Source organism: Rhinoderma darwinii, chromosome 1 (genome assembly GCF_050947455.1).
Source record: "Rhinoderma darwinii isolate aRhiDar2 chromosome 1, aRhiDar2.hap1, whole genome shotgun sequence".
NCBI classification, from domain to species: domain Eukaryota; kingdom Metazoa; phylum Chordata; class Amphibia; order Anura; family Rhinodermatidae; genus Rhinoderma; species Rhinoderma darwinii.
Window position 1 is genome coordinate 186,210,394 of NC_134687.1, and position 13,465 is coordinate 186,223,858.

General features: G+C 38.4%; 1 protein-coding gene across 2 annotated transcripts in view; it reads left to right on the forward strand.

Moving 5' to 3' along the window:
• The window catches only part of UNC5C (unc-5 netrin receptor C), a 323,806-nt gene that overhangs the window by 301,062 nt on the left and 9,279 nt on the right, over positions 1 to 13,465 (forward strand). For both annotated transcript variants that reach the window (XM_075860650.1, XM_075860651.1), the window contains 4 exons: positions 2,330 to 2,498; positions 6,735 to 6,968; positions 8,035 to 8,184; positions 11,783 to 11,947. In XM_075860650.1, coding sequence (XP_075716765.1) covers positions 2,330 to 2,498; positions 6,735 to 6,968; positions 8,035 to 8,184; positions 11,783 to 11,947 — 718 coding nt within the window. The remainder of the gene's footprint in view (positions 1 to 2,329; positions 2,499 to 6,734; positions 6,969 to 8,034; positions 8,185 to 11,782; positions 11,948 to 13,465) is intronic.

Genomic DNA, 13,465 nt, shown 5'->3' on the forward strand with positions numbered 1-13,465 from the left:
TATTGTTCCTTCCCTTCTGAGTCCTGCCATGGGTCCAAACAGCAGTTTATTACCACATATGGCGTATTGCTGTAATCAGGAAAAATTGCTTTACAAATTTTGGGGTGATTTTTCTCCTTTATTCATTGTAAAAATTTAACATTTCTATGTTATTTCAGAAAAAAAGTATATTTTCATTTTCACTGTCTAATTCCACTAAATTCAGCAAAAACTGTGGGGTCAAGATGCCAACTATACCCCTAGAAAAATTCCTTGAGGTGTGTAGTTTCCAAAACCATGTCACTTTTGGGGGGTTTTCACTGTTTTGGCCCCACAAGACCTCTTCAAACCTGACATGGTGCCTAAAATATATTCTAAAAAAAAAAGGCCCCAAAATCCACTAGGTGCTCCTTTGCTTCTGAGGCCTGTGTTTCAGTCCATTACCACACTAGAGCCACATGTGAGATATTTCTAAAAACGGCAGAATATATAATATTTAGGCTACCAAAACGATATGATCAGTCGATGAACGAGCTCGTTAATCGGCTGATCATATCGTTTTGGTAGCCTAAAATATTATATATAATATGTATAAACAGGGAGACATGCTGCAAACTCGAAGAAATGTATGGGGACTAGCGATCGCAATATTGAGAGCTCGTCCCCATACATAACTCCTTGTGAAAGAAGCAAGCGAGCGCCGATCCACGAGCTGTCTCGTTGATCGACGCTCGTTGTTTCGGCTAAAATTGGCCAGTGTAAAAGTACCTTAATAGAACTTAAACAATGGAATGCTCTACCCCAAAACGTAGCAATGTCAGATACTATGTCAGTCTTTAAAAAAATTAATCTAGATGGACCTGTGTCTTTTTTCAATCTCAGTAACTATGTTACTTTGTCCTAGTTTCAAGCTCACAAATAAGGAGTCTATGCTATTTAACGGTCTTATTTTTCGTGTTAATATCTGGAACATGTAGCATGCCCTATCTTTTACATTCCTGTGGCTATCTTCTTCCCGTTAATGACTATGGAGGCATCAGATTGTGGTCCTCGGTTCACAATGAAATGTCCAGGACTCCAGGACACTTAAGGTCACATTTGATCTATAACTAGAGATTGTTGAAGGCAACATCTAGATTATAACCTAGTTCTATTTGATGGATCTAGACGACCACTGCAAATTTTTTTTTTAATACTAAACAAGGCTGCGTTTATATTCATGACGCTTTTTCATTTTTACCATCTGCATCAACATGTCATAATACTTTGTTTAGTTTTAATATTACCCTTCAAATCTATTTGAGATTTTTTGTAACGTCTGCATGAGTTAAGTCATGGTTGTCACACAACTCTGCACGCTATTGCTCTTTCTTATTTGCTATGTCTACAAACATTTTTATCATTTATCCTTAACACTGGTTAGATGACCTTTGGGATATATTGATGTTTGTGTTATGTCTGGTATAGCAGTCACAGATCACGATTGCACCAGATACAGTAGATGCTTTTTCAGATTTGTTCTAAAAGGAAAGCTACTGTGGCACTAAACTTCCTGGAGTCACCTAGAAATTCACATTATCTATGGAAAAACAGAATTAATTGTGGTCTGTCTAGACAAAACAAATGAAAGCAAGACGCCTAAAATATAACTCACAGAAGTAAAAGACTGCAAATTAGAAGTCATTTATAGGAGAGATAGTATTTATCTGCAAAGGACTTTCCAGATAATAGTCACATTTTAGATAAAATGTATTCAAGATGTGATGTGCTACTGCTAATTTAGCGAACTGCTGAATATTGTACTGAAGGACTGCAGCTGCCAATATGTGCACTGCTTTCATGGTATTTCCAAATTTACTGATGCTTCCTTTTTTATGTAAAATATGCTCTTTGCAATGTCAAGAAATTACAGCAGGCACTTGCCACCAATTCTGTCCATGGTCATGTGATGGAAACACAGGTGCTGGGATCGTTAGAAGACACAGCTCTGATACACATACTGTAACTATAACGATCCCAGCACCTGTGTGTCCATCACATGACCATGGACAGAATTTTATCCACTGGAAGTAAACAATGAATGTTTCTACGGAATATCAACAAGCAGAGATCTTGAAAACCGTGAGGAATTAATACAGAAAGCATATTGGAAAATTGTATATCTTTAATAACATTAATTTGCTGTAACAGTACAACCCCTTTAATGAAAGACTTATAGTCTGAAGGGCACCATTATCGCTCACTACCCAACTAATCAAGGGAAACGACAAAATATAAATGGTTAACAGATGATTTGTTTTTTATGTATGACACGTTTCTTCGGTTCTTACTGGCATATTGTGTATTACAGACCACCCATAGAGGACAGCCAAACTCTTCTGACTCCAGTAGTATCTTGTGGACCTCCTGGCGCATTGATGACAAGGCCAGTCATTCTAACGATGCACCACTGTACAGAAACAAATGCAGAAGATTGGAAGATCCAACTTAAAGAACAGTCTGTACAAGGACTGTGGGAGGTGAGTACGCTGCTTCTTCTGACTGAACTTAACTACAACTAAATCTGGTCATACACTTGAGATAGTAGTTATCAAATGTTATGTTTATTTATTCTTATATGAATTGTCAATATTTCTACATTTTCTTGCATTTTTTTCCATTTTCTTTTAGGCCGTGTTCACACGAGTTTTTTTGGCGCTGATTTTGACGCGATAACTGCGTTTGAATCAGAGCCAAAATATATCCGAAATGGCCCCCCATTAATTTCAATGGGAGGCAAAAACTTTTTTTTTCCGGGCGGATTTTAGGCAAAAAAAAAACCTGCGGCACTAGTTTCCGAGCGTTTTTCGCAACGCCGCAGCAAAAAAGCACATGTAGGTCAAAATCTGCCTCAAAATTCCTGAAGGAATTCTGAAGCAGATTTATTCTGCCTGCAAAAAACTCAGTGTGAATAGGGCCTTACCCTTTTACCCTGTGTGCCATGTAAATATTTATTTATCCTGAGGCTAGTTTTAAAAGTCCACACATTTATTAGGGTACTCAGATCATTAAAGAAATAAGTGGTGATCTAAGGTAAGCTCTGTAGAACCACGGAAAGTCCGAGTGTTCCAGCTTTAAAACTGACCATAATATGACACCTGTTATTGGCCTCACAAATGGAATTGGAAGCCTTTATTATTATTTTTTTACAAGTGGAATCTCTAGCCATATTTATTGCTAAAATCCCTGATCAAGGAAATTAAATCACCTCTATATGATATAATAATGGCAATTCAGGACACATGAGACATTGTTGGCTGCAAACGTTGGGTACAGTCCAGTATATATGTTAGGTTGTAGTTAGGATTTACTACAATTTTTCCCCATTGACTTAGCTGGTTTCTTATTTCTCTGTCTCTATTGGCTGATTTTTACACTATGAACAAGTGTGTATTTCACTGGAAGGATTCCGATAGAATGGTATGCTTGCCACTGGGGACACTTAGTGGCCAAAATGTGTTAGTGCAGTTAGTAGTTTGAAAGCTGCTTTAACATGACAACATTATAGCAATTAAAGTAAAGGTTCATTTGCTAAAGTTGGATGATCTTAGTAAAATATACTATGTTGCATTGTATTGGATTATGTCAATAACTTAAAGTAATAATTACAATAAATGGAAACCCTTATACACCTTAGAGTTGTGTCAGCATATGGGGGCTTGCTGTATATTACTAGCACCAAAGCAGATCAACCGTGTTGGAGTTTTTTGTTTTTTTTTAGCAAATCCTTTTTTATTCTCCCTATGAGTTTTCACCTATCCATTAACAAATCATCAATACATCTCCATACTCCATTTGTAAATATCAATTTACAGAGGCTACATCGACTTACCTGCAAACGCCGATGCTGCTGCAGAATCAACTGTAGCCTCTGTCGCCTGGTGCCGATGTGTCCTCGCTCGTCCGACACGATGCAGGACCTGGGGCAGGAAGTGACGTCACAGCGTGATCTCTCGAGAACACGCTGTGTGTCTGTGCACTGCCAGAAGCTGGGTGGTAACGAAGAGAAGTGGATGATGCTGATTCGTCAGCATCATACACTTCCAGTCACAACGCCCAGCTAGTAAAACAAGTAAAAACGCCCAGATGTAACGAACACAATACACGCCCAGTTGTACTTAACTTTAAACACGCCCAGTTGTACTTAAGAAAGGCTCATTTGCATAAATATAAAAATGCTCATAACTTGGCCAAAAATGCTCGTTTTTTTAAAATAAAAACGTTACTATAATCTAGATTGCAGCGCCGATCTGCTGCAATACGAGATAGGGGTTTGAAAATCTGGTGACAGAGCCTCTTTAAAGAGGATCTGTCACTAGTTTAGTAATGCCCAATCTCCTAGCTAATCTAATAGGCGCTGTCACCCTGATAATGCTAGTGAAAATTGTATCCCAAAAAGTTTATTATTTTAAAAGTTATGAGCTTTTTTCAAAATATGCAAATTAGGCTATACTAGACAAGTGGGAGGTAACACCAGCGATTCTCCTGAGGTGGAGCCTCCTCACAGTCCTCTGACGCTGTCCAATCAGCATGAAGCTGCTTCACACAGTGTGAGAGACTGAGGCTAGAGGGAGGGGGGGGGATCACTTCAAACTGCCATATCTCGGGCTGTGGACCAGAACAGTTCTGGTGGAATATGAAAGATGAGATTCTAATCTTTCATATGGCACCAGGATCGCAGTTCTGGCTGTGACACAACCGGAGATATCACCTGTGGAATACACAGTCAGGAATGGAAGCTGTATACTATATGATCAGCTGTGTTGCTGGGCTGGGAAGGGGGAGAAGCTGTATGCTGATTGGACAGCGTCATACAGAAAACATTACACCGCCCAGAGTGAAAAGAAAGTGTCACCTCCCATTTGGCAAGTATCGCCAAATTAGCATATTTAGAAAACTGCTCATAACTTTGCAAATAATAAACGTTTTTTTTTTTAAAAATGGCACTATAGTTATCAGCAGCAAAACACCTATTATATTAGTTAGGAGATAGGGCATTAATAAACTAGTGACAGATCCTCTTTATTTATTTTTTTACTGTAGTTGTGGAGCAGATGAAACCTTTACCCCAATAATGCTCCAACTGTCATATTGACTTAGCTTTATACTTTTTTTTTTTCTATGAAAGTCCCTCTCTAGTCTCCTGATTAGACAGTCATTATGGGTCCCACATGGGGTACATAAAGGAATGGTGAGAGCTAAAATCTAAAAACATAAATACTCTTTCACTTCCCCCATGTCTAGTCTTCCTGCTACCGGCTTCTGAATGGAACAGGCAGGCAGATACTGGTGAGTAACCAGCAGTGCCCACCAGTTCCATTCACATAGAGTCTATAAGTAAGTGTCCATACAGTCTGAAACTACTGCTTCACCCATATTGCCACTGAAGGGAAGTGTATCTGCCATTCAGGGGTTGGGAAAGTTGAGTGACAGCAGCCACGGCAGTAATGGCCATATAGGTTGTCACCCTGCTTTCCCATTACAGGTAGAATGAAAAAACACCTGAATAAAAAGAGTAGGATTTCTTCTAGGTGGAAATGTTTTTTAACATAATTCTATGCAGTATTTTTTTCGTGAGCATCCATTATTTTCTCACGTGAAATCACTTTACATATTACCCAATGCATTCATGCAAAATACAATGCATTTTTAGGGAATATTTTCATCTTTTGCTTGGAGTTCACATTTAGCAATATATTAGATATGCGTCTCTCATACAACTTGCAGATATTATCTTGTTTCCTAATGTCTTTTTGCTTGTGAGCTCAATTTAATCTGTTAGCACTTGGAGCAGTCGCTGATTGACTTCTGAATACATTAAGGCTTGTGTTGTTTTTCATGAATTAATATAATGTATCAGTGGAAAAGGAAGCAGCTCCATTTCCAAATCACTTTCATTAAAGCTTCTATTGTATTCAATGTGAATATTCAAATTTATGTTGGTGTCTATACTTTAACACTTTGGGCTGAATGGTTTGTTGAAATCATAATGTATTACATTTAGAACAAAATGCAAACACATCGGACATTTTACTCATATTTGCACTGTTAGATTATTGAAATCTCTTACAGAGAAACCCAAGTTTAAAGGTGCTGTCATAAGAGTCTCATATATTTGTGTATGGGGGCATGTAAAACAGTCTGTAAGCTCATACTTAAAGGTTTAATTTAAAGGAACACTGTGGGCAATGCTGAGACACTATGCTATGCCTTTTCCAGGAACTGAGGGGGCGGAGCATGACACAGGAATACTCTTACGTTTTCTCTGAATCCCTGTGTCATGCACCATTACCTCTGGCCCGGTTCTAGATATAATATAGTGTATCAAGTTGACCGGGAGCGATAATTTTAACTCCTGGCTACCCAGTTGTATCATCATAATGCAGCCAATGTTAAAGGGAACTCTTCCCATAACAATCCTTTATTAGGGAATTTCTAGTTTAGCAATTCCTAATATATTCTTGTTGGTAAGGCTGAAGAGTATAAAAGCATATATGTAGAAGAACAGTTCCTTAGAATGACCATAGTCATAAACTTGCTTGCATGTATAAATTTCCCCTACATTGGTGTAACAACATAGTATATGTATTTTGTGAATTCTTTCTATAACTGACTTCTATTCCAGCTTTTAATATTCCGCTATCTTCCCTTCTTCTTATCTTAGCTGCTATCTCATTTCCATAATTTATGAATAATTATCATATATTTTCCTGCAGGATGTTGTGATTGTCGGAGAAGAGAACTTTACTACGCCTTGTTACATCCAGATGCACTCTGAAGCCTGTCACATACTCACAGAAACATTAAGCACCTATGCACTGGTGGGACAATCTACTAGCAAATCATCAGCCAAACGACTGACGCTAGCTATATTTGGGCCAGCATCCTGCACATCTCTGGAGTACTATATTCGTGTTTACTGCTTAGATGATACTCAGGATGCACTTAAGGTACATACATCTTTTATCTTCCATAGCCTGGGCTTCCATAGTTAAATAGTCACAAGATTATAACATATATTATGTCTGTTATGTTTCATAGAGGTTCCCCCAGGGGAGAACATACTTTACAATGATGTTCCCACCACCACCTTCATATCAATTGAATATTACTGATCACAAAATATAATAATAGACTGAATTTCATATCATAGAGTGGCTGTCAAGTGACAGCTGCTTCATTTTCATGTTCTTATACGGAAGTTCAAATTGTATTAAATGACATGAAACTTTTAAGTCTATTGCAGATGATGGCAATTTTGGCGACAGAAATAAACACGTTAAAAAAAGACTTTTCCCTATTCTAGCGATCATCAGCTGACCATTCAGCTGGAACCATTGACTTTTTAGATTGAATTCATTGAGACATGGAGATATCAGCTCAACTTGCATAAATATATTAGTGCTGATCAGGAAAGATATTGGCAGGTGACATCTTTTATCTAGATCTTGAAACTAACCAAGCAATATAACATCTAGTGAGGTTTGCCAGAAGTAGCCAAGGATCTCCTGGGCTACAAAACATAAAAACATTGCATTAGATTTTTTTTACTGATGAGAGCTAATAAGCTGGTAAACACCATAAAATAGTCATAGTCTACACAAAAAAATAATAATGTGATAATAAAGTGGGATGAGGTCACAAGGTTTTGCAATGAATATCTGATTTATTTCTCATAGTACTTTCCATTAGCCATAAAGCATTAGTTGATTCATCTGAGTATTCGTCAGATAGGGGAGTTAGCTTGAAGATGTTTTTGCTATACATGACAATGCCACCATATGATCTAAACCTTTATTATTGGAACTTTGAAATCTAAATGCTCTTTTACTATCTAGCAATTGTTACTACGATTTTTTACTTCTTTTAAATTAGACTAATGAATATTTTAGTTGAAGTATTCAGCTGGGAAAGATCTGGTGTAATATAATCTCTCATTATAATTTCATATAAAGGAAATGTGTGTGTATATGTTTTACAAACCAAATGATAACTTTTAATTTCCAAAAATCCCAGGAGGTGTTACAACAAGAAAGGAAAGTTGGAGGACAGCTATTGGATGAGCCCAAGACTCTACATTTTAAAGGAAGCACTCATAACCTCCGCCTCTCCATTCATGACGTCCCCCACTCCATATGGAAAAGCAAACTGTTAGCTAAATATCAGGTAAGTTATCTAACGGCAAACTCTTGTCAAATACTATTCGTGCCGTGCTCCCCTACAAAGTATGGGAGCACGGCCTGTAAAAAACGAAAAGTAGGACATGCTCCATAATTCCCGGCACGGCTCCTTGGCACGGACAACTATCCGTAGCGATACGGAAAGGTGTCCGCGGTCAATAGAACCGGCAGGTCCATAATTGCAGACTGTATTACGGTCCGCAATTACGGAGATTTTTTACGGTCGTGTGCATGAGGCCTTAAAGCCAACTGTATGTTGTTTTATTATTGAGTTCAATGTACAACGGTATACGCGGGGCGTCCTCTAGTGGGATGATCTATATTAAAGCTCCCCATGTGTGTTTTTTTAAATAACTTGTTCCATTGGCAAGTTACCAGGTATTGAACTTTAAAGATGCCTGTGGAAAGCCTCTTTGTCCACATGACAAGTCTTCTTGACGTGGCACCTGCTATGTCAGTTCAGTGTTGTAACACAGGCAGTGGTATTCACTGAACCAATGAGATCTCTTCTTTCATATACATACCTTTACAACAAAAATGAAAGTTGGATTCCGACAGGTTATGAGACCCATGATAACACTGAGCTGGCTTCCAGAGCAGTAAGTGATGTCATGGGGATATAAAAACTCTTCTCACAGGGGGCATGTAATGCATGAAAGGGACTTTAGTATAGTTCTTCTGGTGGTACACAAAAAATCTTTTTTATGTCCACATATTGTACATTCTGGAGAATTTACAAAATGTGACATCACTAATCTTAAAATGTAACAGACATAAATATAAACTAATAGAACCAAAAACTGTGTGATATAAAGCTATATTTATCTGTATGGCACCTCATAAAGTACTTGATAAACAACTCTACAGTATACACCAATACACCAATGCATCATCCCATAATAATGAATCATAGATTATAAACAGGAAATGTCTAAAAACTATTCTGACCTTTAATCATGTAAGAACTTTGTGTAGCCTAAGCATAATACTGAAGATGAACGAAGCAATTTGTTCCAATTTTAGTTCTGATTCAACCGGCAAATTGGTTGCTGATTCAGTCCAGTTTGTTTGCTGGATTTGGTTAAAACGATTTGACAGGCCTATACAATGTAAGAAATCAGCACTAGGCTGACTAAATATTTTTACTGGGCACTATTAATGCTGCAGCTACATGCGGTTCGCTGTGCCGAAGTAGGAATGCAAGTAATTTTCTCGATAATTTTTATAGAAAATCAAAGATACAAGTTAACTTTACCTAATAGGCACAATATATGTGTCCCTGTAATATGTAAGCACTTCTGTAGAAGACCACTCAAGATAATGGATGGATTTAAGTGCCTAGCATGCTTCGTAACTGACTCTTCGAAATCCTTCTCTATCATCATTGTGAAATCTCCTTTACCATATTAACTTTTGCTGATAGACTTTTGATTTGGATTTTACTCATGTTTATCCCATATTGGCGTAGTCTCTAAGTAATGGGTTTCTAATCACTTAGTAAGAATACACTCCAATAAGGAAGCAAAGAAAAATGGGGAATTCCAGAAAAGCGCTGCTGATATCCAGAGGGTTTAAATAGGCTGTCACCAGATTCTCAAATCCCTATCTCCTATTGCATGTGATCGGCGCTGCAATGTAGATAACAGTAACGTTTTGTTTTGTTTTTTTAAACGTTAATTTTTGGCCAAGTTATGAGCTATTTTATATATATGCAAATGAGCTTTGAAATGGACAATTGGGCGTTTTTTTTCGTTATGTCCATCTTAGCGTGTATTGTATTTTTAACTGGGCGTGTTTACGTGTATGACGCTGATCAATCAGTGACCAGTCAGCGTCATACACTCATCTCCCTTCATTTACACAGTAGCGATGTGCAGTCGCATACACAGAGATTAACGTTAATCAATTGTCTTGATAATGAATACACATGAAATCCAGCCTGGACGTCATGTGTATTCAGAATCCTGACACTTCTGACTCTTTTCTTTGAGATTTCCAGCAAGGGAAACGAAATCTCGTTTACCCCCGTAATCTCGTGAGATTACGCGTGGCTTGCTGGAATCTCACAGAAAAGATTCAGAAGTGTCAGGATTCTGAATACACATGACGTCCAGGCTGGATTTCATGTGTATTCATTATCAGGACACTTGATTAACGTTAATCTCTGTGTATGCGGCTGCACATCGCTGCTGTGTAAATGAAGGGAGATGAGTGTATGACGCTGACTGGTCACTGATTGGTCAGCGTCATACACGTAAACACGCCCAGTTAAAAACACAATACACGCCCAGTTGGACATAACAAAAAAAAAACGCCCAATTGTCCATTTCAAAGCTCATTTGCATATATATAAAATAGCTCATAACTTGGCCAAAAATGAAAGTTTAAAAAAAACAAAAAACTTTACTGTTATCTACATTGCAGCGCCGATCACATGCAATAGGAGATAGGGATTTGAGAATCTGGTGACAGAGCCTCTTTAAGATCAAAGTTATTTATTATTAATTGAATAAATAAATAAATAAATAAATAAAATCCATAAATGATGTGGCTATGTGTTTCAACACCGGTATGGTGTCCTCATCAGGCCAATACCAAATGGGAATTAGGTAATGGTCCGATGAAGATACCAGACCGGTGTTAAAACGCGTAGCCACATCATTTATGGATTATATTTATTTATTTAATTAATAATAAATAACTTTGATCTTAAACCCTCTGGATATCAGCAGCGCTTTTCTGGAATTCCCCATTTTTCTTTGCTTCCATGTTGGAGGGTATTCTTGATATTAAGCGGAGGTGATCCATCACCCACCGGTTGTGGATAGCAGCAGCTGACAACTTACTGTCTGAACGCACACACTAGTGTTGTGCCTAACATGTACAACCAGTCAAGGTGAGCGCTTATAATGCATTAACGCTCACGTAGAAACCTGTTGGATTTATTGCACGATGTGGCGCCCTATGTCCCTCTTTTTTCTCCTTTATATAGTGTTATCACTTAGTGGCCTTTATTGTGTCGATCTTCAAGATCAGCTACCTCATTTCCTTATTTCCTACAATCATGTTTAATAATTCTGCTGGCCTGGCCAAGACGGTTACCCTTGGCAAGACTTCAACAGCATTGTGTGAGAAGCTCAGTATGGATTGGATATAGTGCTAGTTCAGCAACTTCTTCCCATTGCCTGCAGGCTGAACAACTTCTCTTCAGTGCTTTCAGCTTCCATTAACCAGGTTTCACTCCGTAGCCCATCGCTCCCTGGGGAGCTGAACACTGTGCTCGTAATGTGCTAAAGTAATACAGGCTGAAGGCAGAAGTAGAAGATTGTCTCTACAGCAGAGGAACAGACTCCTTGTGAATAACAAGAGCTGGCCCTTGTAGTACAAGTTGTATTTTTATTGGCATGGTGTCTGCCACTTAGTGGCTTGTGTAATATAGGCAGCTACATGTATAGCGAAGGGAAGAAAAGCTTACCAACAAGCTGATCTTCTAGTCACAGGCCTAAAAACATCACATACCTCTTAAATTTTTTTATTTTCCAAGGCACTAGACTAAACTTTATTTGACTGGTTTTGTTTCGTAGGAAATTCCTTTCTATCAGGTCTGGAGTGGATGCCAAAGGAATCTTCATTGCACCTTTACTCTGGAACGCTTCAGCCTTAGCACCATGGACCTATCCTGTAAGCTGTGTGTCAGGCAGGTGGAGGGTGAAGGACAAATTTTCCAGCTGAATTGTACAGCATCAGAGGTGTGTATAGAAAGCCGTCCACCGGAGTCCATGACTACGCCAAATGTCACATAATTACAATTGATATATGATCATTTATAATGGCAGACATTGGTAATGCCAATTTATTAGAACACATAATGCCAACCAAAGTCAAATTAGACTGGCTAATGCTATTTTAATTTCAAATGAATTCTAAACTTGTTCTGTCATTTAATTTTATTGCTGCTTCTAAGCTTTGCTGTCTATATCATATACTGTGTATAGTGACTGTTGATATTCTCCTACAGCATAATTATAAGAAGCTTCAGTTTCAATGGAGCAGAGACTTTTAGGAAGCCAAAAAGTAAAATTCTCAGATACAGGTGTATCAGTGCTGAATTTGTAACTAGGCACGACTGTTATATCACAATATGTTATGAGTCATTTTACATAGCACTAAAAGTAGAGAACGACAAATTAAGATCTATTACATCTATAAATAATAAATAATAAAATAATAATTCCAATTAATGCAGAACAAATAAAGTCATTCTGAACTGCACAAAATGAGACCTTTTCTTATCATTCTAGATCATTTAGATCATGTTCAACAGTGCAAGAACCATAGATGTAGCACCAGTGGGTGCTGTTGGGGCCATAAAAATGGTTAGGTACCAGCTAAGGTTGGCTCCACCTTTCCAAGTTACCGACACTTCATATACACTGCAACATTAAAAAAAAAAACTTAGGAGAAAGTGATCTGAATGTTCTTTTCTCAAAAGGATGGAAAGAAAAGGGTATATAAGCGCCAGACCAAGGGAAAGGAAGTTGTGTAAGGCCTCATGCACACGACCATATTTTTCATCCGTAATTACGGACCGTAATTACGGACCCATTCATTTCTATGGGCTACGGACACCTTTCCATACTTTTACGGATGGGTGTCCGTTCCGTAGAAATGATCCGTAAAATATAGAACATGTCCTGTTCCTGTCCGTAATTACGGCACGGACTCCCCATAGGCGCTTTCGTAATTATGAACGGCTAGGGATGTGCACCCGTAGCCGTCTGTTATTACAGAAGCGTTGCTAGGCGACGCCAGGTTTGCAGATGTTGCACATCATTTGTGGTTTTCTTCTTCTTGCGGAACCGTATATACGGATGCATTAAGGATGCACTACGGACCGTATTTGCGGATACTGTTCCGTATATGCGGATAAGTTGAGGATGACTATGGATCCATATTTACGGACAGTATTTAGGGATGGATGAAAATACGCTAGTGTGCATGGGGCCTAATTCAGCACAAGGCTGAGATCTTCTTTTTTTATTATTTGCTATAGGACCGCTCTTCCGTATGTCCGGCCATGATCACAATCCTTTTTCATCTTTTTTGCCTTCTAAGGGCATGCCCACACATGGCGGATTTCCTCCGCAACTGTCCGCATCAATGCCGCACAGAATCTGCGTTGCAGATTCTGCGGCGGATCTGCCCAAAATGTGCAGTAAATTGATGCGGACTAGCTGCTGCGGACTGCGGTAAAAGTGCTTCCCTTC